The sequence below is a fragment of the Manis pentadactyla genome, chromosome 10, assembly GCF_030020395.1.
Source record: "Manis pentadactyla isolate mManPen7 chromosome 10, mManPen7.hap1, whole genome shotgun sequence".
In the NCBI taxonomy this organism is placed as follows: Eukaryota; Metazoa; Chordata; class Mammalia; order Pholidota; family Manidae; genus Manis; species Manis pentadactyla.
The window spans coordinates 88,889,753-88,912,518 of NC_080028.1; the positions used below are offsets into that span (position 1 = coordinate 88,889,753).

The following is a 22,766-nucleotide window of genomic DNA, read 5'->3' on the forward strand; positions in this document are numbered from 1 at the left end:
AGTACACACCTTGCTTCACTGAGTGCCAGGCAGGCCGTGGGGGGTGATGGGCCACCTCAGTGTCCCCTCCAACCTGTCCTGTTGTAGATCGCCTTTGAAGAGTTGCAGAGGGAGAATCACTGGCTGGGAGGGGCTGGGGCCAGGGTCTGAGCTGCTTCAGGAGCACAGCCTAGGGAGGGGCATTCCCCAAAGTGAAGTGCCTCCTTGCTTTCGGTCAGAATGGTGGATCTTTTCCAGAGGGCAAAGCTTTTCAATGTCAGCCACAGATTCCGAGCCACATGTCCGCTCCACAGGTCTGGCAGTTAGTGGAAAATTTCTTCCAGACTGTGTCAGTGAATAGGTGCTTAATCTCAGTGCTGGTATGACTGTGGGTTTTCATCTTTTTCTGAGTCACCACTGCATTCCAGGGGGAGTTTGCAGAGGCTGATCCATGGGGTAGAACCTAGTCCCTGTGCTGACTTGAACGGATTCTTGGCAGGACAGTCTGCTTCTCTCTCTGCCCTCACGTCGCTCACACCAAGTGAGGGGAAACCAGAGGGACCCATCACAGCCTGGGTGTGGGCTTTACCAACACCTTTACCAACCTCCTATTCCTTTGCCCAGCCTGCTCTCTTGTCCAAGGCCCCAGGTGTGTCTGCCCTTTGCTCGTGGTGGGGCAGGTCTCACAATTCCTTGCATTCCAGTCTCACTCTTTAGTGCTTCATGTGGAGAAAATCTTGGAGCCAGGAAGGACTCTGAAGTCTCTGGTTATACTAGTGTCTCCCATGCTGGATACCACTAGCAGCCTGGTGGCAGGACACACTCTGTGTGGTAGGTGTCTGTTTATTAGACAGGGGAAGCCACATCACATGTGTGGGGCCAAGCGAGCCTTAAAGGGAAGGCAGAGGCAGGAAATTCTGTAGCTCTAATGACCTTGCATGGCCTTGCCATGGTGGTGCTCAGGGCACACTTAGAAAATAACTGTGTTCTTATGCCACACCAGGATTGATGGATGAGAGCACTCAACCACGTGGGTGTGACTCTGCCCAGGGGTTGGCACCATCACAAACTGTAACCAGTTCCACCCCCTGGATGGGAAGGTCTGACCCACTGATATTCTGGGCAGTTCTTTTGGCAGGATGATGTTTTTGTACATGGGCAGAGAGAAGAATAGAAGTAAGCAATTGTCCAGAGCTTGTTCAGCCCACCCTTCTCTCCAGAGAACTGTGTCATAACATTAATCTCACACCTTCTGCAAAGGTTGGATTGAGTTTGGATTCACCTAAAATCTGGTTGGGAAGATGCAGCCCCCCACCATACAGGTCTCTGCATGAGGCAGGCATGAAGAATGGTGGCAGAGGCCTTGCTGAGTGAAGTCTGGCAGAGAGCAGAGAGCTCCATCCCTCCAGCAGCTGGCATTTCATCTCATCAGGAATTCAGGAGCTGACTGGAGACTCAGGCACCCCAAGATTCCACTCACAACAGGAAAATGCATTCAGTTATTCTGCTCTTCCACCTTGAAATGGGAAAGAATCTGGAAATGAGTAGTCCCCTGCATACGGGGCTTTGCCTGGCCTTCTTGTGGATTGTAGGGGGGCCATTGAGAGAGGAGGGGAAGTACATAAGAAAGACCGTGCTTTGGAACAAAAGAGGATTCACGTTTATTCATCCAGCAAACGTCCACATCCAGCTGGAGCCAGGCTCTGTGATAGGACTGGCTGTAAACTCGGTGTAAGATGCAGTGCATGCCCTCAGAGAGCCATCACCTGCTGGCAGAGGCCAATAAATGGGCGAAAGTGACTGCTGGGGGAAGAGCAGTGATAAAGAGTTCTGGGAAGCCTGGGGCACCCATCTGCCCCCTGAAGGCCCCCTTAACTGGTGGAGGGCAGTGGACCGAGTGGACCAAGCAGGGCCAGGTTGCAGTCAATACTGCGAGCTCCTCCCTCAGTCATACCAGGACGGAGGACCCCCAGAAGGCAAGGGAATTCTTTTGACTCTCCTTCACGGACAGCCACATGGGGGACAGCCTGCACTGGGAGAAGGGTCTCCTTTCTGTACTAGAACTTCATGTCCCTTTGTAGAAACTTGAGTGAGCATCAGAATCCCTTGGAGGGCTGGTTAGATGCAGCTTGCTAGGATCTCTACCACCCCCAACATCTATGATCAAGTGGGTCTGGGGTGGGGCTGGAGAAGATGCATTTCCAACAGGTTTCCAGGTGATGCTAGTCCAGGAAACACTTTAGAGGCATCATGTAGACAGACTGAGAATGAGCAGCAGCCCTCCCACCTCCAGGGAACCATGCCTCCTGAGCAAGAGAGTCTGTACCCACCAAGCCACACCCGAGGAATGGCTGCAGGGGGATGTGCTTGGCTCCTGATGCTCAACAAAAACCCCACAAGCAACGGGGCAAGGGGGGCCAAGGCTATCCCACCCACCCTCTCTGCTTTGGCAAGTCCTGCATTGGGGTTGCCCATTTCTCATTCATGTACAAGTAAACAGCCACTATAACGTTGATTAGCTCCAACTCAGCCTGCGTAAGGAATGCGGAAGAGGAGCATGCCTCTGAAAAGTGAGGCAGGTGAGAATAGCAGATGTCTGTTTGATTGATGTTCCTTGATATTTTAATCTTTAAAAGCAACACAAGAGAATCTGTATCTATCACACATACATACAAAAGCTGCAGCTATAACGGTGTGAGCAGAAAAGGAATGGACTAAAACACTAAGAGCATGGAAGGATCCAAAATGACACTGTAGAATGACATTAAAAGCTTCCCTGGAGATAGTAGGAGCATAATTAGCAGTGCTAAAAAATAAAATAAAATAAAATAAGTCATGTGAAATACAAAACAAAGATGAAAATTATTAGAGAAAAGTTAAAAAATGTGGAAACAGTGAGTAGAAATCGAAAAATACTTTGTGGTCTAGAGGAAGGGTCCTATTAGAATGAGAGAAAATAAAGCGGTTGCAGGAAGCAGGTGGTGGAAATAACATGGTGTAAAAATTAAAAACCCCCTTACAAAACTCCAGCCAAGATTAATGCAAAAATATAGCTTAGTTTATAGCCTGGAAAATTTTCCAAATTTCATGAGTGATTCTTTGCTCCTCCCCCACATTAAGTGATAGAAGAATCAGGGAAGTTTCAAAGCTTCATGGGGAAATTTGTGCAATTCTAGAATTCCATAACAGACTAAATTGTCTGTCTTGGGTGATAGGGGAAAATATACTATCAGATTATAAGAACTCAGAAAATGTAATGCTCACAAATGCTCCATTATCAAACTACTTTTAAAAGTTCTCTAGAAGATATTTGGATGAGAATCAACTCCTCGGGGTTGAGACAATCATAGAAAAGTAGAAGTGAGCAGTGAAATCAATTAAATTAATATAATGAAGTACCAGTAGCTATTATAAGTTTTGTTATAAAATTAAATGAAGAAGCCAACTATTATTCTAGAAAAAGATGCAAATAGGGGGAAATGTGTCCTAATAAATCTCAAACAAAACTTACAAAGACTGTGAAGTGTTAGGTAAAAGGTAAGAAAATAAAGATACACATTTTCTTATCACATGTAAGGAAAGATGAGAAAATGCAATTTAACTTCTTCAATTGGATAATATATGAAATTATGGCTTAAGTAATGCATTTGATAAATGGAAAGATATCCACCAGTATATCCACCAGCTGTACAGTTGCTTTTCTTTTTTGCAAAAGACAAAAAGGCCAGGAAAATGTAATGAGAGCTCAAGACTTGAAAGCAGGAAATGAAATAACAAATAACAGCCGAACGTGTTTATAACAGTGTATGAAATGTAATTAGACTCCACCATTGGCAAGCAAAGGATCTCAGGTTAGGTTTTTTTAAAAACTCTCTCTATTCTCTTTGTAAGAGACATATGTTTAATATAACACAGAAAGTTTAAAAGCCAAACTGGAGACAAACATGTAGCAGAAAATCCACACAGAAAGACAGCAAGCATAGTTATGCTGATGTAAAAATAGATTTTTTCAAGCAGAAGGCACTTAAATATTTTTAATGACTGTGTATTGATAACAGGCACCCATTTCTAATGTGTGGGCTTTCCCCCCACATCACCAAGTAATTCTCGGACACCAGCTGGGCATCCTACAGTTCAGGTCAATTCTGATCTTATGTACCAGAAACAACATCGGTTTCCGGAAGTTAAAGGCTCAGTCCACAAGACTGCTCTTCAGTTCAGTTGCCTGTCTCAAGGCCACAGTGTTACCTGTGCTTCTGACTGACTGGTTATAAATCAAAACTTTCCATGACATCTCCTTGGATTAGATTACTTTGTTAGATTAAAATATCTGATTGGCTGGGGCTCACAGAAGTCAGGAAAGAAAGTCAGATAACTCATTAGGTTACTAGTTTATTCAAAAGATATTAAAGGATACAGATCGATGGCTAGATAAAAAGATACATAGGGAAGATTCCAAACAAAGGAGCTCCTGTTTTCATGGAGCTTAAGGCCTGAAAAGGCACTCAAAAGCATTCCGCCTCATTAACCCAAAAGCTCTCTGACACCCCCTCCTTTTGGGACTTTATGGAGGTTTCATTACATAGGCATGAATGATTACATCATTGGCCATTGGCGATCAATTTAACCTCCCTGGAAATCAGGGAGTGGGGCTCAAAGTTTCAACCTTGTAGTCACAATTAGTTCCCTGGTAACCAGCTCCCCCACCTTTAGGGGATTTCCATAAGTCATCTTATTAACATAAACTCAGCTGTGATTGAACAGGCTTGTTATGAGTAACACGATTTACATTTATGGGTCTGAATTGATTTCAGGAACTGAGGACAAGGGGACCAAATATGACAAAAGATGCTCCCGATGCTCTTATCACTTAGGAAATTTCAAGCATTGTTAGGAGCTGGGAGCCAGGAACTAGGAATGAACAATGGATAGAAGACCAAAATATGTATTTATTATAAATCACAATATGACATACACCTTGCCCATTCTGTAATGGAGGCTGCTTCCCAATGCCTTTCCTGGGCTTTTTCATACTCAATACACTCTTTTGGGTGCTGTCATCCTTTCTGGTGATTTTTATTATCACCTGTATGCAAATGGCTCCCAAATCTGTATCTATACATCTCATATCTATACATCCGATGGCCTCCCAGGTTATTGTATTGGACTGTCTTTCTGGAACCTCCAGTGTACACATCCCAAATGCAACTTGTCACATTTCTCTTAAGTCTGTTCCTCTGTTCCCATTCAGCTGGACTAATGCCGGTGTCCTGATCGGCTCATTCTCCTTCACACTCCACACACAATGAATCATCAAGTCTTGTCAACCTTTCTTCCTTGGCTCTTGAATCATCTCTGTCACCATAGCCCACTCTTAAAAATGATTAAGGAAGACAACTGAGGTGATACAAACAAACTTAAACACTTCACGAAGTGAACAGCCTCCATTTGGAGAACTGCCAAATGGGGCCAAAGGCAGAAAGCTTTTATAGGATGAAGAATAAAGACCAAGGAAGAGACAAATAGAAAACATCTGATTGACTTGGGCCACATAGTCAACCTTATTGGGCTGAGAAGGCCCAGCATTGGCTCCGTGTCTGGGGATTGGTGACTGGATATACTGCACTTCTGGTCAAAATGAACATTACAGGGACACAAAAATTATCTAAGTTTTGGTTTGCTGGCGTGGGGCCTCAGGGCAGGAGCAGCCCCATTATGGGCCTAGGAAGTCAGTTCAGCATTGCCATGGTTTCCAGACCTGCTACTTCAGTAGCTTCCTATCTGATCATCTTGCCTCTTTTACCAGCAAAGGGTACTTTTTTCTCAAAGCCAAACTTAATGAAGTAATTTCTCTGATGAAAAACCTTTAGTGGTACCCCATTCTACCCAAAAGATAAAACCAAGCTCCATTCCATAAAAACATTAAATACAGAATTATCATATGATTTATTATTTCCATTTTTGGGTGGTATATCCCCCAAAAAACCGAAAGCAGGAACAAGAACAGATATTCATAGCAGCATTATTCCCAATAGCCACAGGTGGAAGCAATACAAGTGCCAAGAATGGATAAATAGATAAACAAAATGTACTATGTTCATACTATGGGATATGGTTCAGCCTCAAAAAGAAATAAACACTATGACATTGATGAACCTTGCCCTTATCTAAGTGAAATGAACCACTCACAGAAGGTCTAATACTACACAATTCCACTTACCTGAGGCACCCAGAGCAGTCCAATTCATGTTTGACTTTCTACAGAAAGCAGAATGTGGCCACCAGGGGTTAGCAGCTGGTGAGGGAGGAATAGGGAGTTAGTGTTTAATGGGTAAGGAGTTCTAGTTTGGGAAGATGAAAAAATTCTGGAGATGGATGGTGGTGATGGTTGTACAATGAGTTGTGCTTCATGCCAGTGAACTGTACACTTAAAATGGATAAAATGGTAAATTTATGTTATGCATATTCTACCACAATAAAAAAAAGAAAAACAAACAAAAACCATCCAAGCCCCTCACTGTGGCTCATAAGGCCTTTACTGATTAGCACCCTACCCACAGCTCTCACCTCATCACCTACCACCTTCTCCTGCTGCTCCAGTCCTCAGAAGAACTCAACGTATGGCCATTCGGTGAGCCTGTGGAGCCTTCTCCCCCTAGGCCTTGGTCCAACCACTCTGGCTGGTCTGCTTCTCTTCCCTCTCTCCCTGCTGCCCTCCTCCCACCCCTCCTGCGCTCACCGGTGAACTCTGTTTACTTTAGGTCTGAGCGCATGCTTCTTTTTGAGGACGTCTTCTAGAGTCCTCCCCAGGTCTCCCCAAGCCATCCTATGCTCTCCTGTCACACCTCATATCACACAAAATGAAAATTTCTCATTTGCTTGTCTTCCGAGAACAGAATCAATGTCTCCCTCACCTTTGTATCTCCATCACTGTGTCCAGAATAGAGTCAGCCTCCATAACTACTTGTTGAATTCAGAAATCAATCTAAAGATTTGCCTTAATCTAAAGATTTACTAAAGAATTGCCTTATTTAAAAAATGTTAGGACTCTAAGAATAATTTTTGGAGATAAAATCGTCTTCACAGACTTTAATATATTACTGAAGCTTTTTGACAAATCAAACAGTTCCCAGAAAATAAAGTTATAGGAGATACAGGTTATAATTAAAGGCTATGTAATATAATCAATATAAAAGTACTTGTGTAATTGACCCTACAGAGATTCCACCATAATGGAAAACTCCTGAGGTTCCTAAAAACAACAAGTGTGCAGTATACCTTCTTTAACTAAGATCCACTAAAAACAGAATAAAACAAAAGTCAAGCTTAGAAAAAAGAAAAATAGGGTTATAAATACAAAATGAGACATAAAGAATACTGAGGGAAATTTTTAATTATGCACAGTTATTCGCAGGTAATGAAAACTTCTGGCTGCTTTTCTGAGAAAATACGTAATTCCAAAATGACTCAAGAAAAAATAAAAAGCCAAATGGACAGATAATCATGAAAGTAATACTTGTTAATATTGTATCCATAACATTTTTTTTTAATTTTGGTATCATTAATCTACAATTACATGAAGAACATTATGTTTACTAGGCTCCCCCCTTCACCAAGTCCCCCCCACATACCACTTCACAGTCACTGTCCATCTGCCTAGTAAGATGCTGTGAAATCACTACTTGTCTTCTCTGTGTTGCAGAGCCCTCCCCGTGCCCCCCCACACTATACATGCTAATTGTAATGCCCTCTTTCTTTTTCCCCACTCTTATCCCTCCCTACCCACCCATCCTCCCCAGTCCCTTTCCCTTTGGTAACTGTTAGTCCATTCTTGCGTTCTGTGATTCTGCTGCTGTTTTGTTCCTTCAGTTTTCCTTTGTTCTTATACTCCACATATGAGTGAAATCATTTGGTACTTGTCTTTCTCCACCTGGCTTATTTCACTGAGCATAATACCCTCTAGCTCCATCCACGTTGTTATGAATGGTAGGATCTGTTTTTTTCTTATGGCTGAGTAATATTCTACTGGTCATATGTACCACATCTTCTTTATCCATTTGTATACTGATGGACATTTAGGTTGCTTCCATATCTTGGCTATTGTAAATAGTGCAGCGATAAACATAGGGGTGCATCTGTCCTTTTCAAACTGAAGTGCTGCATTCTTAGGGTAAATTCCTAGAAGTGGAAATCCTGGGTCAAATGGTATTTCTATTTTGAGCATTCTGAGGAACCTCCATACTGCTTTCCACAATGGTTGAACTAATTTACATTCCCACCAGCAGTGTAGGAGGGTTTCCCTTACTCCACAACCTCGCCAACATTTGTTGTTGTTTGTCTTTTCGATGATGGCAATCCTTACTGGTGTGAGGTGATACTGCATTTTGGTTTTAATTTGCATTTCTCTGATGATTAGCAATGTGGAGCATCTTTTCATGTGCCTGTTGGCCATCTGGATTTCTTCTTTAGAGAACTGTCTATTCAGCTACTCTGCCCATTTTTTAATTGGACTATTTGCTTTTTGTTTGTTGAAGTGTGTGAGCTCTTTATATATTTTGGATGTCAATCCTTTATCGGATTTGTCATTTATGAAAATATTCTCCCATACTCTAGGATACCTTTTTGTTCTATTGATGGTGTCCTTTGCTGTACTGAAGCTTTTTAGCTTGATATAGTCCCACTTGTTCATTTTTGCCTTTGTTTCCCTTGCCTGGGGAGATATGTTCATGAAGAAATCACTCATGTTAATGTCCATGACATTTTTGCCTATGTTTTTTTCTAAGAGTTTTATAGTTTCATGACTTACATTCAGGTCTTTGATCCATTTCTAATTTACTTTTGTGTATGGGGTTAGACAGTGATCCAGATTAATTCTCTTACATGTAGCTGTCCAGTTTTGCCAGCACCATCTTTTGAAGAGACTGTCATTTCCCCATTGTATGTCCATGGCTCCTTTATCATGTATTAATTGCCATATATGTTTGGATTAATGTCTGGAGTCTCTATTCTGTTCCACTGGTCTGTCACTCTGTTCTTGTTCCAGTACCAAATTGTCTTGATTACTGTGGCTTTGTAGTAGAGCTTGAGGTTGGGGAGCGAGATCCCCCCCCACTTTATTCTTCCTTCTCAGGATTGCTTTGGCTATTCGGGGTCTTTGGCGGTTCCATATGAATTTTTTAACTATTTGTTCCAGTTCATTGAAGAATGCTGTTGGTAATTTGATAGGGATTGCATCGAATCTCTATATTGCTTTGGGCAGGATGGCCATTTTGATGATATTAATTTTTCCAAGCCAGGAGCATGGGATGAGTTTCCATTTGTTAGTGACCTCTTTAATTTCTCCTAAGAGTGTCTTATAGTTTTCAGGGTATAGGTCTTTCACTTCCTTGGTTAGGTTTATTCCTAGGTATTTTATTCTTTTTGATGCTACTGTGAATGGAATTGTTTTCCTGATTTCTCTATTAGTTCATTGTTAGTGTATAGGAAAGCTACAGATTTCTGTGTGTTAATTTTGTATCCTGCAACTTTGTTGAATTCCGATATTACTTCTAGTAGTTTTGCAGTGGAGTATTTAGGGTTTTTTATGTACAATATCATGTCATCTGCAAATAGTGACAGTTTGACTTCTTCTTTACCAATCTGGATTCCTTGTATTTCTTTGTTTTGTCTGATTGCCTTGGCTAGGACCTCCAGTACTATGTTGAATAACAGTGGGGAGAGTGGGCATCCCTGTCTTGTTCCCGATCTCAGAGGAAAAGCTTTCAGCCTCTCGCTGTTCAGTATGATGTTAGCTGTGGGTTTATCATATATGGCCTTTATTATGTTGAGGTACTTGCCCTCTATGCCCATTTTGTTGAGAGTTTTTATCATGAATGGATGTTGAATTTTGTCAAATGCTTTTTCAGCATCTATGGAGATGATCATGTGGTTTTTGTCCTTCTTTTGTTGATGTGGTGGATGATGTTGATGGATTTTCGAATGTTGTACCATCCTTGCATCCCTGAGATGAATCCCACTTGGTCATGGTGTATGGTCCTCTTGATGTATTTTTGAATTCAGTTTGCTAATATTTTGTTGAGTATTTTTGCATCTATGTTCGTCAGGGATATTGGTCTGTAGTTTTCTTTTTTGGTGGGGTCTTTGCCTGGTTTTGGTATTAGGGTGATGTTAGCTTCATAGAATGAGTTTGGGAGTATCCCCTCTTCCTCTATTTTTTGGAAAACTCTAAGGAGAATGGGTATTATGTCTTCCCTGTATGTCTGATAAAATTCCAAGGTAAATCCATCTGGCCCGGGGGTTTTGTTCTTTGGTAGTTTTTTGATTACTGCTTCAATTTCGTTGCTGCTAATTGGTCTGTTTAGATTTTCTGTTTCTTTCTGGGTCAGTCTTGGAAGGTTGTATTTTTCTAGGTAGTTGTCCATTTCTCCTAGGTTTCCCAGCTTGTTAGGATATAGGTTTTCATAGTATTCTCTAATAATTCTTTGTATTTCTGTGGGGTCCGTCGTGATTTTTCCTTTCTCGTTTCTGATACTGTTGATTTGTGTTGACTCTCTTTCTCTCTTAATAAGTCTGGCTAGAGGCTTATCTATTTTGTTTATTTTCTTGAAGAACCAGCTCTTGATTTCATTGATTTTTGCTATTGTTTTATTCTTCTCAATTTTATTTATTTCTTCTCTGATCTTTATTATGTCTCTCCTTCTGCTGACCTTAGGCCTCATCTGTTCTTCTTTTTCCAATTTCGATAATTGTGACATTAGACCATTCATTTGGGATTGTTCTTCCTTTTTTAAATATGCTTGGATTGCTATATACTTTCCTCTTAAGACTGCTTTTGCTGTGTCCCACAGAAGTTGGGGCTTAGTGTTGTTGTTGTCATTTGTTTCCATATATTGCTGGATCTCCGTTTTGATTTGGTCATTGATCCATTGATTATTTAGGAGAGTGTTGTTAAGCCTCCATGTGTTTGTGAGCCTTTTTGCTTTCTTTGTACAGTTTATTTCTAGTTTTATGCCTTTGTGGTCTGAAAAGTTGGTTGGTAGGATTTCAATCTTTTGGAATTTACTGAGGCTCTTTTTGTGGCCTAGTATGTGGTCTATTCTGGAAAATGTTCCATGTGCACTTGAGAAGAATGTGTATCCTGTTGCTTTTGGATGTAGAGTTCTATAGATATCTATTAGGTCCATCTGTTCTAGTGTGTTATTCAGTGTCTCTGTGTCCATACTTATTCTCTGTCTGGTGGATTTGTCCTTTGGAGTTAGTGGTGTGTTAAAGTCTCCCAAAATGTATGTATTGCCTTCTTTTTCCTCCTTTAATTCTGTTAGTATTTGTTTCACATATGTTGGTGCTCCTGTATTGGGTGCATATATGTTTATAATGGTTATATCCTCTTGTTGGACTGACCCCTTTATCATTGTGTAACGTCCTTCTTTATCTCTTGTTACTTTCTTTATTTTGAAGTCTATTTTGTCTGATAATAGTATTGCAACACCTGTTTTTTTCTCTCTGTTGTTTACATGAAATATCTTTTTCCATCCCTTGACTTTCAATCTGTGCGTGTCTTTGGGTTTGAGGTGCATCTCTTGTAAGCAGCATATAAATGGGTCTTGCTTTTTTATCCATTCTATTATTCTGTGTCTTTTGATTGATGCATTCAGTCCATTTACATTTAGGGTGATTATTGAAAGATATGTACTTATTGCCATTGCAGGCTTTAGATTCGTGGTTACCAAAGGTTCAAGGTTAGCTTATTTACTACCTTACTGTCTAACTTAACTCGCTTATTGAGCTATTATAAACACAGTCTGATGATTATTTCTCTCCCTTCTTATTCCTCCTCCTCCATTCTTCATATGTTGGTTGTTTTGTTCTGTGCTCTTCTTAGGAGTGCTCCCATCTAGAGCAGTCCCTCTAAGATACCTTGTAGAGGTGGTCTGTGGGAGGCAAATTCCCTCAACTTTTGCTTGTCTGGGAATTGTTTAATCCCTCCTTCATATTTAAATGATAATCGTGCTGGATACAGTATTCTTGGTGCAAGGCCCATCTGTTTTATTGCATTAAATATATCATGCCATTCTCTTCTGGCCTGTAAGGTTTCTGTTGAGAAGTCTGATGATAGCCTGATGGGTTTTCCTTTGTAGGTGACCTTTTTTCTCTCTCTGGCTGCCTTTAATACTCTGTCGTTGTCCTTGATCTTTGCCATTTTAATTATTATGTGTCTTGGTGTTGTCCTCTTTTGGTCCCATCTCTCGGGAGTTCTGTGTGCGTCCGTAGTCTGAGCAACTATTTCCTGCCCCAGTTTGGGCAAGTTCTCAGAAATTATTTCTTCAAAGACAGTTTCTATCCCTTTTTCTCTCTTCTTCTTCTTCTGGTACCCCTATAATGCGGATATTGTTACTTTTGAATTGGTCACACAGTTCTCTTAATATTGTTTCATTCCTAAAGATCCTTTTATCTCTCTCTGCATCAGCTTCTATGCGTTCCTGTTCTCTGGTTTCTATTCCATCAATGGCCTCTTGCATCTTATCCATTCTGCTTATAAATCCTTCCAGAGTTTGTTTTACTTCTGTAATCTCCCTCCGGATATCTGTAATCTCCCTCTGGACTTCATGCCTTAGCTCTTGCATATTTCTCTGCAGCTCTGTCAGCATGTTTATGATTTTTATTTGGAATTCTTTTTCAGGGAGACTGGTTAGGTCTGTCTCTGCAGTTCCTCTCTCAGGTGTTGTCTGAGCTATCTTGGTCTGGACTAAATTATTTTGCCTTTTCATGGTGATAGCAGTGGCTGTAGGCAGGTTGTGGGTGTGTCAGCTGGGAGAAGAAAGTCCTTTCCTGCTTGCTGGATACCTTGCCTTTCATCCCTGACTGTGTCAGTTACCCGCACTCCTGGAGCAGCCACCGGGTTAGTCCCTAAGTTGTTGTGGGTGGGGTCTCCGTCAGAGCAGCACAGAGCCCTGTGGGGAGTGGCAGGCACACCAGGTGCACTCCTCCACGATAGCGGTGCCCCTGCTGGGCAGCTGTGTGCCAGCAGCGGCGTTTGGGTCTGGCCCAGGTGGCTGTGCGTTGGGCTGGGATTCCGGTTGGCTGCTAAGAGAGCACCTGCTCCCTCTGGCTTCACTGCAGGTGCTCATGGGGCTCTCCCGCATGGGCCTCTACCAGGCTCCTCTGGCTCTACTGCCACTGGTGTGCATGAGCCATACCCGGGCTGTTCGGTTGCCGCCACTGTGGGCTCGCACAAGCCTCTCCTGGTCTCCTCTGGCACCATTGGCACATGCTATCTGCTCCCTGTCCCTTCCCACACAGCTGCCCCTGGCATGCTCTGCCACTCTCCCGCTACTGGTCCTGTGTGTCTGGGTCCGTGCCAGTTGGAGGAATGACTGGCAGGCTGCTTAGTGCCATGAGGGGCTTCAGAGCTGCGCTGCCTCCCCGGGGTTTAGGGCGCCTAAGGTTCCCTGGGATTCCCAGCTGCTGTCTAAGTGTGCTGGGAAGACTTCGTCCAGCTATGGGGTCCCTGTCTCTTTAAGACTTACAGAAAGCGCTCGCTTTTTCTTTGTCTCAGGGGCTCTGGTTGCAGGGACCTGCACACAGGTTTTGCTTTTCCGTTTCTCAAATATCCAGCATCCCATGCACCTTGTATCTGCGCTCCAGGTGCGGATTTCTAGAGCTGGTTGTTTAGCAGTCATGGGCTTTCACTCCCTCCCCGTTCTGACTCCTTTCTTCCCACCAGGTTCTAGGGTGGGGAAGCATTTGGGTCCCGCCTGGCTGCGGCTTGTATCTTACCCCCTTCGTGTGATGTTGAGTTCTCACAGATGTAGATGTATACTGGCTGTTGTACTGCATCCACTGGTGTCTCTTTTAGGAATAGTTGTATTTATTGTATTTTCATAAATATATATGTTTTGGGGAGGAGATTTCCTCTGAACTACTCACGCCACCATCTTCCCATGATCATATATGTCCATAACATTTTATGGTGATTTCTTTCAAACTTGTAAAAGATCTTTTCTGACAATATAGAAAACATGGAATTCTACTCAACTAATTTTGTTTAAATATTAGTATCCTAATATTAAAACATGACCCAGTTAGCTGAATAAATTGAAAACTGTAGGTTTCTGGAATCTGTATTTTTCCTTCCCTTCTCTGTCCCTGGCCAATTCTTTTCACCTAATTTTTGCATTTCACCAAATTCTCAGTTTTTTATAGATTTTCTGGATAGTCCTTCAAGTGGGCTTCCAGAAAATGATTATTTATTTAGTCAGTCTTCATCTCTGAGGGTGGAGGGGTCCCAGCTTTTTCACCTCTGAGGCCCAGCACCCTCTCTGTGCCTTCTCCCAGAACTCAAACTAACAACCACATGTTCCCTTATTAAATCTAAAGGGAGATTAGACCATGGGTCAACCCTAAGTGTATCTTAGAATTCACTCTTATGGTCAATAAGCTGTAATGCAGGAAACAAATCCACTTTACACAGCCCCCTTCAGGTGCTCTTACTCTTACAAATGGCTTTGAACTTGAACCATTTAGATTTCCAGAATATTTCAGTAACCTGATTTAATTACTTTAAAGAGTAAATTCTCAAGGTAGAAATTACTTTACAAAGGAAGCAAGGGAATAGCCCAGATATAAACCCAAGCATATACGGTCAATTAATATATAATAAAGGAGCCATGGACATACAATGGGGAAATGACAGCCTCTTCAACAATTGGTGTTGACAAAACTGGACAGCTACATGCAAGAGAATGAAACTGGATTATTGTCTAATCCCATACACAAAAGTAAACTCAAAATGGATCAAAGACATGAATGTAAGTCATGAAACCATAACACTCTTAGAAGAAAACATAGGCAAAAATCTCTTGAATATAAACATGAGCAACTTTTTCCTGAACGCATTTCCTCGGGCAAGGGAAACAAAATCAAAAATGAACAAATGGGACTACGTCATGCTAAAAATCTTCTGTACAGCAAAGGATACCATCAGCAGAACAAAAAGGCATCCTACAGTATGGGAGAATATATTTGTAAATGACATATCTGACAAGGGGTTAACATCCAAAATACATAAAGAATTCACAGGCTTCAACACCCAAAAAGCAAATAACCCTATTAAAAAATGGGCAGAGGATCTGAACAGACACTTCACCAAAGAAGAAATTCAGATGGCCAACAGGCCCATGAAAAGATGCTCCACATCGCTAACTATCAGGGACTCTGTGGCATCTTACTACACTGATGGACAGTGACTGCAATGGGCTATGGCGGGGGGACTTGCTAATAAGGGTGAAGGTAATAACCATTGTCTTTCTTGTGAAACCTTTATAAGAGTGATTATCAATGATACCTTAATAAATAAATATATATATATATATATATATATATATATATATAAATATAAAGGAAGCAAGGGAAGAAAAATGTCTAATGCTTTCTTTCACCATGATCTGGACTATCTTAAAACATTGATCTCTGTATTCATTCTTGGCTAAATTATACTGCAGAAATCCCAGAGTTTTAGTGGCTAACATCAAGGGCTTATTTCTCACTCAGATTTCATGCCCTTCATGGATTAGCTCCCCCTTGTATTCATTCCAGGACTCAGGATGCAGGAGCAGCCCTATTTGGTGGTAAGTGTTTTTGTGGCAAGAAGGAAAAGACAAATGCAGACCAGGGTGTGGCTCTGGGCCTCCTTGGACATTCGTCACTTTCACTCTCCTTTAATTGGCCAAAGTGAGATGTCAGTGCACATGGAGATACAATGCTTTTACAGGGAGGAGAAGGAAGTAACTGGAAATCACATAACCTGTTAGAGTGCACACTCTTGCTCTGAGTATTTATTTCCCTGTCCTCAGCCACAAAACATGCTCATCCCCTCCCCAAGGGAGACACCCAAAGTCCCACCCAATTACAGCATGAGACTCAAGATCAGGAATTTCACGACATACATCCAATCTGGGTGTGGTTCATCTTGATCTGGAAACATGAACTTTTTAAAAAGACAAATTACACCCAACTTAAGCTCACACACACACACACACACACTCACAGATAGTGATGGAACAGGGTCAGGTTAATCACCAAAACCAGAAAGTGAAAAGTGGAAGACACATCGCGGTTAAAGGCTCAGAGCAATTCTGAAATCCCTTTGAACAGACCTTGTGGAGAGGAATCGTCCTTGATCAGACCCTAGTTTCGCTTCCTGCAGATTACTCTTGATTTCAAGCGTGGTTCCCGCCCTCACCAGCAGGCGGAGCCGTCCTCTCCCACCCTTCTCCAGTGCTCACTGATGAGGGTATAGGAAGGTAAGCCTTCTTGGGGCTGCGCAGTTTATCTTCACAACGGCTTCTGCCCGTAGAAGTTTGGAGAGCCCAGAGGTCATTTTCAGTTCTGACCAGTCGTAGAGTGTCTTTTAATCCCAAGCTGTTGGCTCTTGCCTGGGGTAGCTCTCTCAAAAACTTATTTTTTTAAATCTATTTGATTCCAATTGGTTTCTGCTAATAGCACACCCACAATTGTTTTTGAGACATACCTCTCACTAGACTTAATAGTCAGCTTCCTGGGTGAGTCACTTAACATAGTCAAAGGAACACTTTGATTTGTTTTAATAGGCCTGTATTATTATTCACAGCATTTCTCAATTTTATCTCTTCCTAGTCAGAAATGAGAAACAATGGCTTCTTTCAACCCTGCCAAGACCAGGAGTTTCTGGGTTGTCTCTATCCCAGCTTCCTAACCAGCCAATTCTTTCCTGAGTTCATCTCTTTATTTGTTAATTAAGGTATAATTAACATTTAACCTTATATGTGTTTCATGTGTAGAGGATATTGATTCAATATTTGTATATATTCTGAAATGATCACCACAATAAATCTAGTTACCATCCACCATGACAAATAATTACACATTTTTTTCTTGTGATGAGCACGTTTAATATTTACTCTCCTAGCAACTTTCAAATACACAGTACAGTATACAGTATTGCTAACTAGTCACCATACTGTGTGTTATTCTTATGTGTTTTGTATTATTTATTAACTGGATTTATGTATTTATTAACTCGACATTTGTATCTCTTTATCCCTTTCACCCATTTCAACCACTTCCCACTCCCTGCTTCTGGCAACCCCCAGTATGTTCTCTGTATCTACGAGTTTGGGTGTTTTTGTTTTTTCTTTGTTTTCAGATTCCTAATCCACTTGAGCTCATGCATTGTTTGTCTCTCTCCTTCTACTGATTTCACTCTGAGCTCATTTCTTTCTTGTAACATCATGGCCGATGCACAGTTGCAACGAGAACATGCCATTTCCCAAAATTTTACCTAAAGCCACAAACTCATGGAATATGTATCTGTCCTCCAAGTTATCATAGGCAATTATTTCACCAAATGTTTTGCTGTTGCATAACATCCTTCCAACCTCCAGGAACAGTTTTCTCTCGCTTCTCACTGCCTGGCCCTGGAACCCACACATCGTGTTTCAGGATGTTGGTTATGGACGCCTCTCCCATCTGTGTGCTAATTCCTGTATTGTTGACTTAAACCAAATTATGCCATGGTAGAAAACAAGCCCACAATCTTTATGGCTGACAATCAAAGGCATTTCGTACATTATTTTGTCTTTCTTGACTATCTGCAGTTTCCCCACTATATCCGCATGCTGGGACCCAGGCATAAGGAGCAGCCCCTTGGTGGGGGATGCAGGCTAATGGCAGAGGGAAAAGACCAAGTGACAGAGCCACACAATGGCTTGTAAGCTTCAGCGGGGTGAGGCCTAGGTGACTTCCACTCACATTTCATTAGCCAAGAAAGTGATATGAGCAAACCTGATAGAAATGGGGTGGGAAAGTATAATCCTCTCCCTAGGATGGGAAGAATAGCTGGGAATGCTACACCTCCCCTTCAGCTTCTCTTCCTCCTAAACCCGACTTTGACCATATGTTTTATCCTGTTAGAACAATATACATATTGAAAGCAAGATGCGGATTGCTGGCTTCTGAGGAAGTTGTAGAATTTTTAGAGACATACACGTGGTCTGAATTGTGAGACAACTCCAAAGTAGGTGAGGTGTGGAGGGGTGACAGCAGATGGCTGGGCAAGAAGGAAATCCAACTAGCAGGTGGCATTTCTTTTCTCCAAGAGTCTCAATTGAGGGGGTTATGTTGCATTCACTGTATTCCCAATAAGGCTCTGCAAGTTCCAAAGTATGCCTGGAGCTGAACATGACAGAAAACTGCTCATCTGATAACCCGAGAAGCTTGGAGAAGTTTCCACAGAGGAGCTTAGGGCTTAGGGCTTGCTGGTCAGGCCCCAAGTGGAGTTCTCACCCCCATGTGCCTAAATCCTCGCTCCACTTTATCTCCATAGTTTGACATGCAAAGGATAACTCTGGAAGAGCTGAAGCATATCCTCTACCACGCCTTCCGGGACCACTTAACAATGAAGGACATTGAGAACATCATCATCAATGAGGAGGAGAGCCTGCAGGAGACCTCAGAGAATTGCCAAACAGAGTTTGAAGGAGGTAGGCAACCTGCTTGTGCTCTTTTCTTGGGCTGGGCTCACCCTCTGCATGAAAAATGTGTTTGCAGACTCCTGTGCTGAGGTGGCCTTGTACTGATGTCAAGGATCCAGGACTGAGGCTAAAAGATCTTTTGCAAAGATGCAGTAAGTTGAGGGTTTTTTTTCTCAAATTTTGCATTTTTGTAGGACCTCTATGACCCCGTCCTTCCTCCAGTGATTTTTTGACATCTGTGATTAGGTGTGTGGCCCCATGGTGTGTGTCACCAGTGGGGGCTGCAAGGGGTGGTGCAGAAAGCCAGCTTGGGCTGTGGGCAAACTTGGATCAAGTCCAGTGGCTAATTGTACAACCTTGGGCAAAGGATGTGCCTTCTCTGAGTGGGTTTCCTTCTCTATACACACCAGGGTCATTATACCTCCTGCACAGGATCCTCAGGAACAGATTGCCTCTATGCTATGCTCCCTGAGTGCACTGGCCAGAAAGAGCCCTGCTCATTAAAGGACTGCCACGAGCTTAACCAAGTAGTTACAGGAGGAATGAGTGCTTCTGGGGCCCAAAGCACACCCATGGGAAACCATTTTTCTTAGGTTCAAGAAAGAAAAAATAAATCCAACATCCTACCTTAAAATCCTTAGGCAGTGGAGAGTTCCAGGGAAGCTAAATGATTAAATCCCTCTCTCCAACTTTGAAAATCAGAACTGCTTTAACAGCTCTGATGTATAGGAAAAAAATTAATTACATTAAAACAGCAAGCAGGCTACCAGCAATTTTTAATTTGTTCAATACTGAGATTTCTTAAAGAGGTCACACTATTATTTTCTAGAACATTTAAACAAGTCAATAAACATGGTTGGTAGACTATCCCATGGACACCAGGAGGGCATTTGGTCTCCTTGTCTGGGGCTGGCACATTAGAGCTGGCTAAGCCCCATAGCAGGGAGGCTCTGAGGGCTGAGCTAGTGCAGGTGGCCTCGGCAGCTCCCTCAGTCCTGGGCTCCCACTGGCCCTGCCTGGCCTGCATGGCTGCCTCAGTGCACAGGATTGAAGGCCATTGCATTAAACAGGAAGCAGGAGATGGCTTGTACTGCAAGGTAACAGACTAAATTAATTCAAGCCAAGGAAGTGAGCATGGAGTGGTGGGGACTCTGGTAAACTTAAGAGCAATGCCCCCTTCTAAAGATGTTCAAATTTAAAATTTTCAAAAATGCCTTGTACAGCAGGCAAATCCCAGTTGGCGCCCAGAAGCTGTGTTGGTCTTCTTGCCTGGGACACCTGGACTGTAATATCAGTGACTGTGTTTGGAGTTGGAGCCACACAGACCACCCACAAGCAGGATGGCCACAGACAATGCCACTTCCAGCAGGACAAGCAAGGGGGTTGGGAGAGAGAGATCCACTAAAACTTGGGAAAACAGCAGGCCTGGCCTCCCTGGTGCCCCCGTTCCTAGGTGACAGACCATATGCACAAACAGTGCAAGCCCTGGGGCTCTAGCCCCCCACCTTCAGTGAATACTGTGGTAGGAAGAGCATTTCTGGGAATCTCATTTTCCATGAGAGTCTTTGTTCGTGAATCAGTGTTTTATTCAGAGAAATATTACGAGCCGTAGTAATTTTTGGAAAGGTCAGATGGGCTGGGAAGTAATTTGAACTCTAAGGTATGTCTTTTATTGCTCAAAAGCTCATACATTAACAAGATGAATGACTGACAAAGGGATTCCAAGTAGAAATCCTCCTGAATCTGCTTTAATGATTCATACATATAGCATTGCTAACACTACAATTCGAGGGGTCGTGCATAAGTGCCAGTCACTGTATTAAATGTATTAAAATTCATGGTCTTATTTAACAGAAGGAACATTATTTTATATTGAACACATTCACTTTTTTAATGACCTGCACAATATTGGTTATATAATCCCATTTGAATTTTTCCATGTCAGAGGTGGGTTTTTTATTTTTTTAAATATTATGTCAGTGCTGGTTGGCCTCAAACCCAAGCTTATTCATTTGTGTTTAGGTTTAAGTTTTCTAATCTCTGATACAATCAGTCACTGGTGGGTATATTTAATGCCCACAGCCCTGACTGTGTTCAGAAAAGGGCCTCTCTGATTGTATTTTGGGCAAAGGTGTCACCTAGGATGAGATGATACATAGGCACCACGTTCACCCCTGGTGCCCTAGGACTGAGAGAGTCCATTTGAGACTGACCTTGAGTCCATTTAAGACTGACCTTGGCCCCACTCTTCTGTTTGTCTCTCACACCCAATGCCCACAGAGACCTGTTAGCAATTTGAGCCTCTCGCTTTCTCCACTGATGTCAGATTGCACAATTGCATTGCTCACACCTCCTCCATTTCCTCACTCTGCTCTCAGTCCTGAGCCCTTTGAATCCATCCTGTCACCTCAGCTGTCAACTCCTTGCTGTCTGCTCTTGCCCCTGGCCAGGGCTGCATGCCCGTCCAGCCACTTCAGCCATGACCTGCCTGACATCTCGAAATCCCCTCCCTGAACTTCCACCACCCCAAGCAGGACATTTCCCCTAGACCCCCACTCAAGCCGCCTCCTCTCCGGCTGCTCCCACCCAGGAAGTGCTTCCTCTTGCTCTACTTAGAGCTTCGCTGCAACAAGTACGTACCTGTGCTGATTAGCTCACCTATAAATCTGGGTGATCCATGTGGATTGGAAATCCTGCTTTCCTTCATGTCAAAGAAAGGAATCAGTGAGAAATAAAAACCTAAAGGTGCAGAAGATCTTTGCTTTGATAAGGCAAAGGGCACATCTGTCTCTGAGCAAGGAAGGAGGAGATGGTCAATGAAACAGATGTTTTGTGGCAGAGATGGAATTTAAACCAGCCCACATCAGATGGTTTTGTGTTGAGTGAAGTGGAAGTCAAGGTTGAGATTCTGGAGTGTGGAAAAGGTTTGAAAATGCTGCCATGGGCAACCTGTGTGTAAAGAACCAATTAGAAATGGACAGGAGGACTTCCAGATACCAACAGCAACATCTTATGACAGTGACCAGATTTTTCACTTTTATTAATCTTGAGTCTGGTACTTTTACAAAGGTGTTCAGATTCTGTACATTAATTCAGGAAATACAATTATTCCTTCCACGTGAATGGAAGAAGAAGAGAGAAATAAGCCAGGAGCATAAAGTAGAGATTTATGGCTTTTTATGTCGTTTTAGTTTTCATTTTGGCTTGATTTTGTTTTATTTGTTTGATTTCTAGATCCATACAAACAACACACACACAGCCCCTCACACATTCCCATCTGCCTTATCTTTATGGTAGGTAGGTTTCTGTGATCATAAGCAAGTAGCAATATTTCTTCTTCTCCCAAAGAAAGGACAAGGAGAAATAGGATTAAATTCCAAGCTGCACATGAGGAAAGCTTTCCTGACTTCTTCAGGAAACCCTGAATTGGGGGTTCATGTTACATATAGAACCCATTTTCTTAGAGCAACAAAAGAAGTCATCTTAGAGCAACAAGAGAAGGCAGGGAAGAGCCTGGAAGAATCTAGTTCAAGGGTTCTGAAGTGGACCTTTGCTTCACCTCCGCCTGGCTTCCGGATGGGAAAGCATTCAGACTGAGTCAGGCACTTGACCAGGTGCCAGCCACTGTGCCATGTGCTTTGCGCCTGAGGTCAGCTAAGCCCAGTGAATTCAGGGGCTCCCTGATGTCACCCACTAGTTCACAGTCTATCTAGGTTCCCAGTCCCATGAGAATATTTGGTTACAAGTGGGACCTCAGGTGCTTCTGAGCCCTCAGATCTTTTTGAATTCCTTTATTAAGATAAATGATGTTCTGAGACATTAGTTGTCAATATTTGTGTTCTAATTATTTGGAAAAATACGTAGGTCAGCACCCCCAAAAATTGGTTAGGTGTAAAATGATGTGACTACCCACAATGCCCATTTTGCTACGTAACAGAGTTTTAAGATGTTTTGCTTCAGTTTGACCCAATGTAGTCACTATACATTTTATGGAGAACATAAGCTCAGGGACACTGAAGGGCAAGCTTGTATCTTAGTATTTGGTTCTAGTTGCTGACATATATGAACCTGAGTGGTCTTGTGGTTAAACTTGCCATTCACCAGGTCCTTACGATGTGTTCCTGTGACAAATTTTACTATATATTAAGTTCGATTTACTGAGTAACTCATATTGATACAGCCCAGGAGGGAAGAGATAGAGGAAAACTGCCTGGCATGCCTGCCAGATGCTGGTCATTTTTAACACAGTCAACTGACCTGTCAGCATGGCTTGAGAAA

The 22,766-nt window shown here is 42.5% G+C and overlaps 1 protein-coding gene across 2 annotated transcripts in view; it reads left to right on the top strand.

Moving 5' to 3' along the window:
• The window catches only part of CALN1 (calneuron 1), a 636,055-nt gene that overhangs the window by 601,842 nt on the left and 11,447 nt on the right, over positions 1–22,766 (top strand). For both annotated transcript variants that reach the window (XM_036907892.2, XM_036907894.2), the window contains one exon: positions 18,341–18,497. In XM_036907892.2, the coding sequence (XP_036763787.2) occupies positions 18,341–18,497 (157 nt within the window). The remainder of the gene's footprint in view (positions 1–18,340; positions 18,498–22,766) is intronic.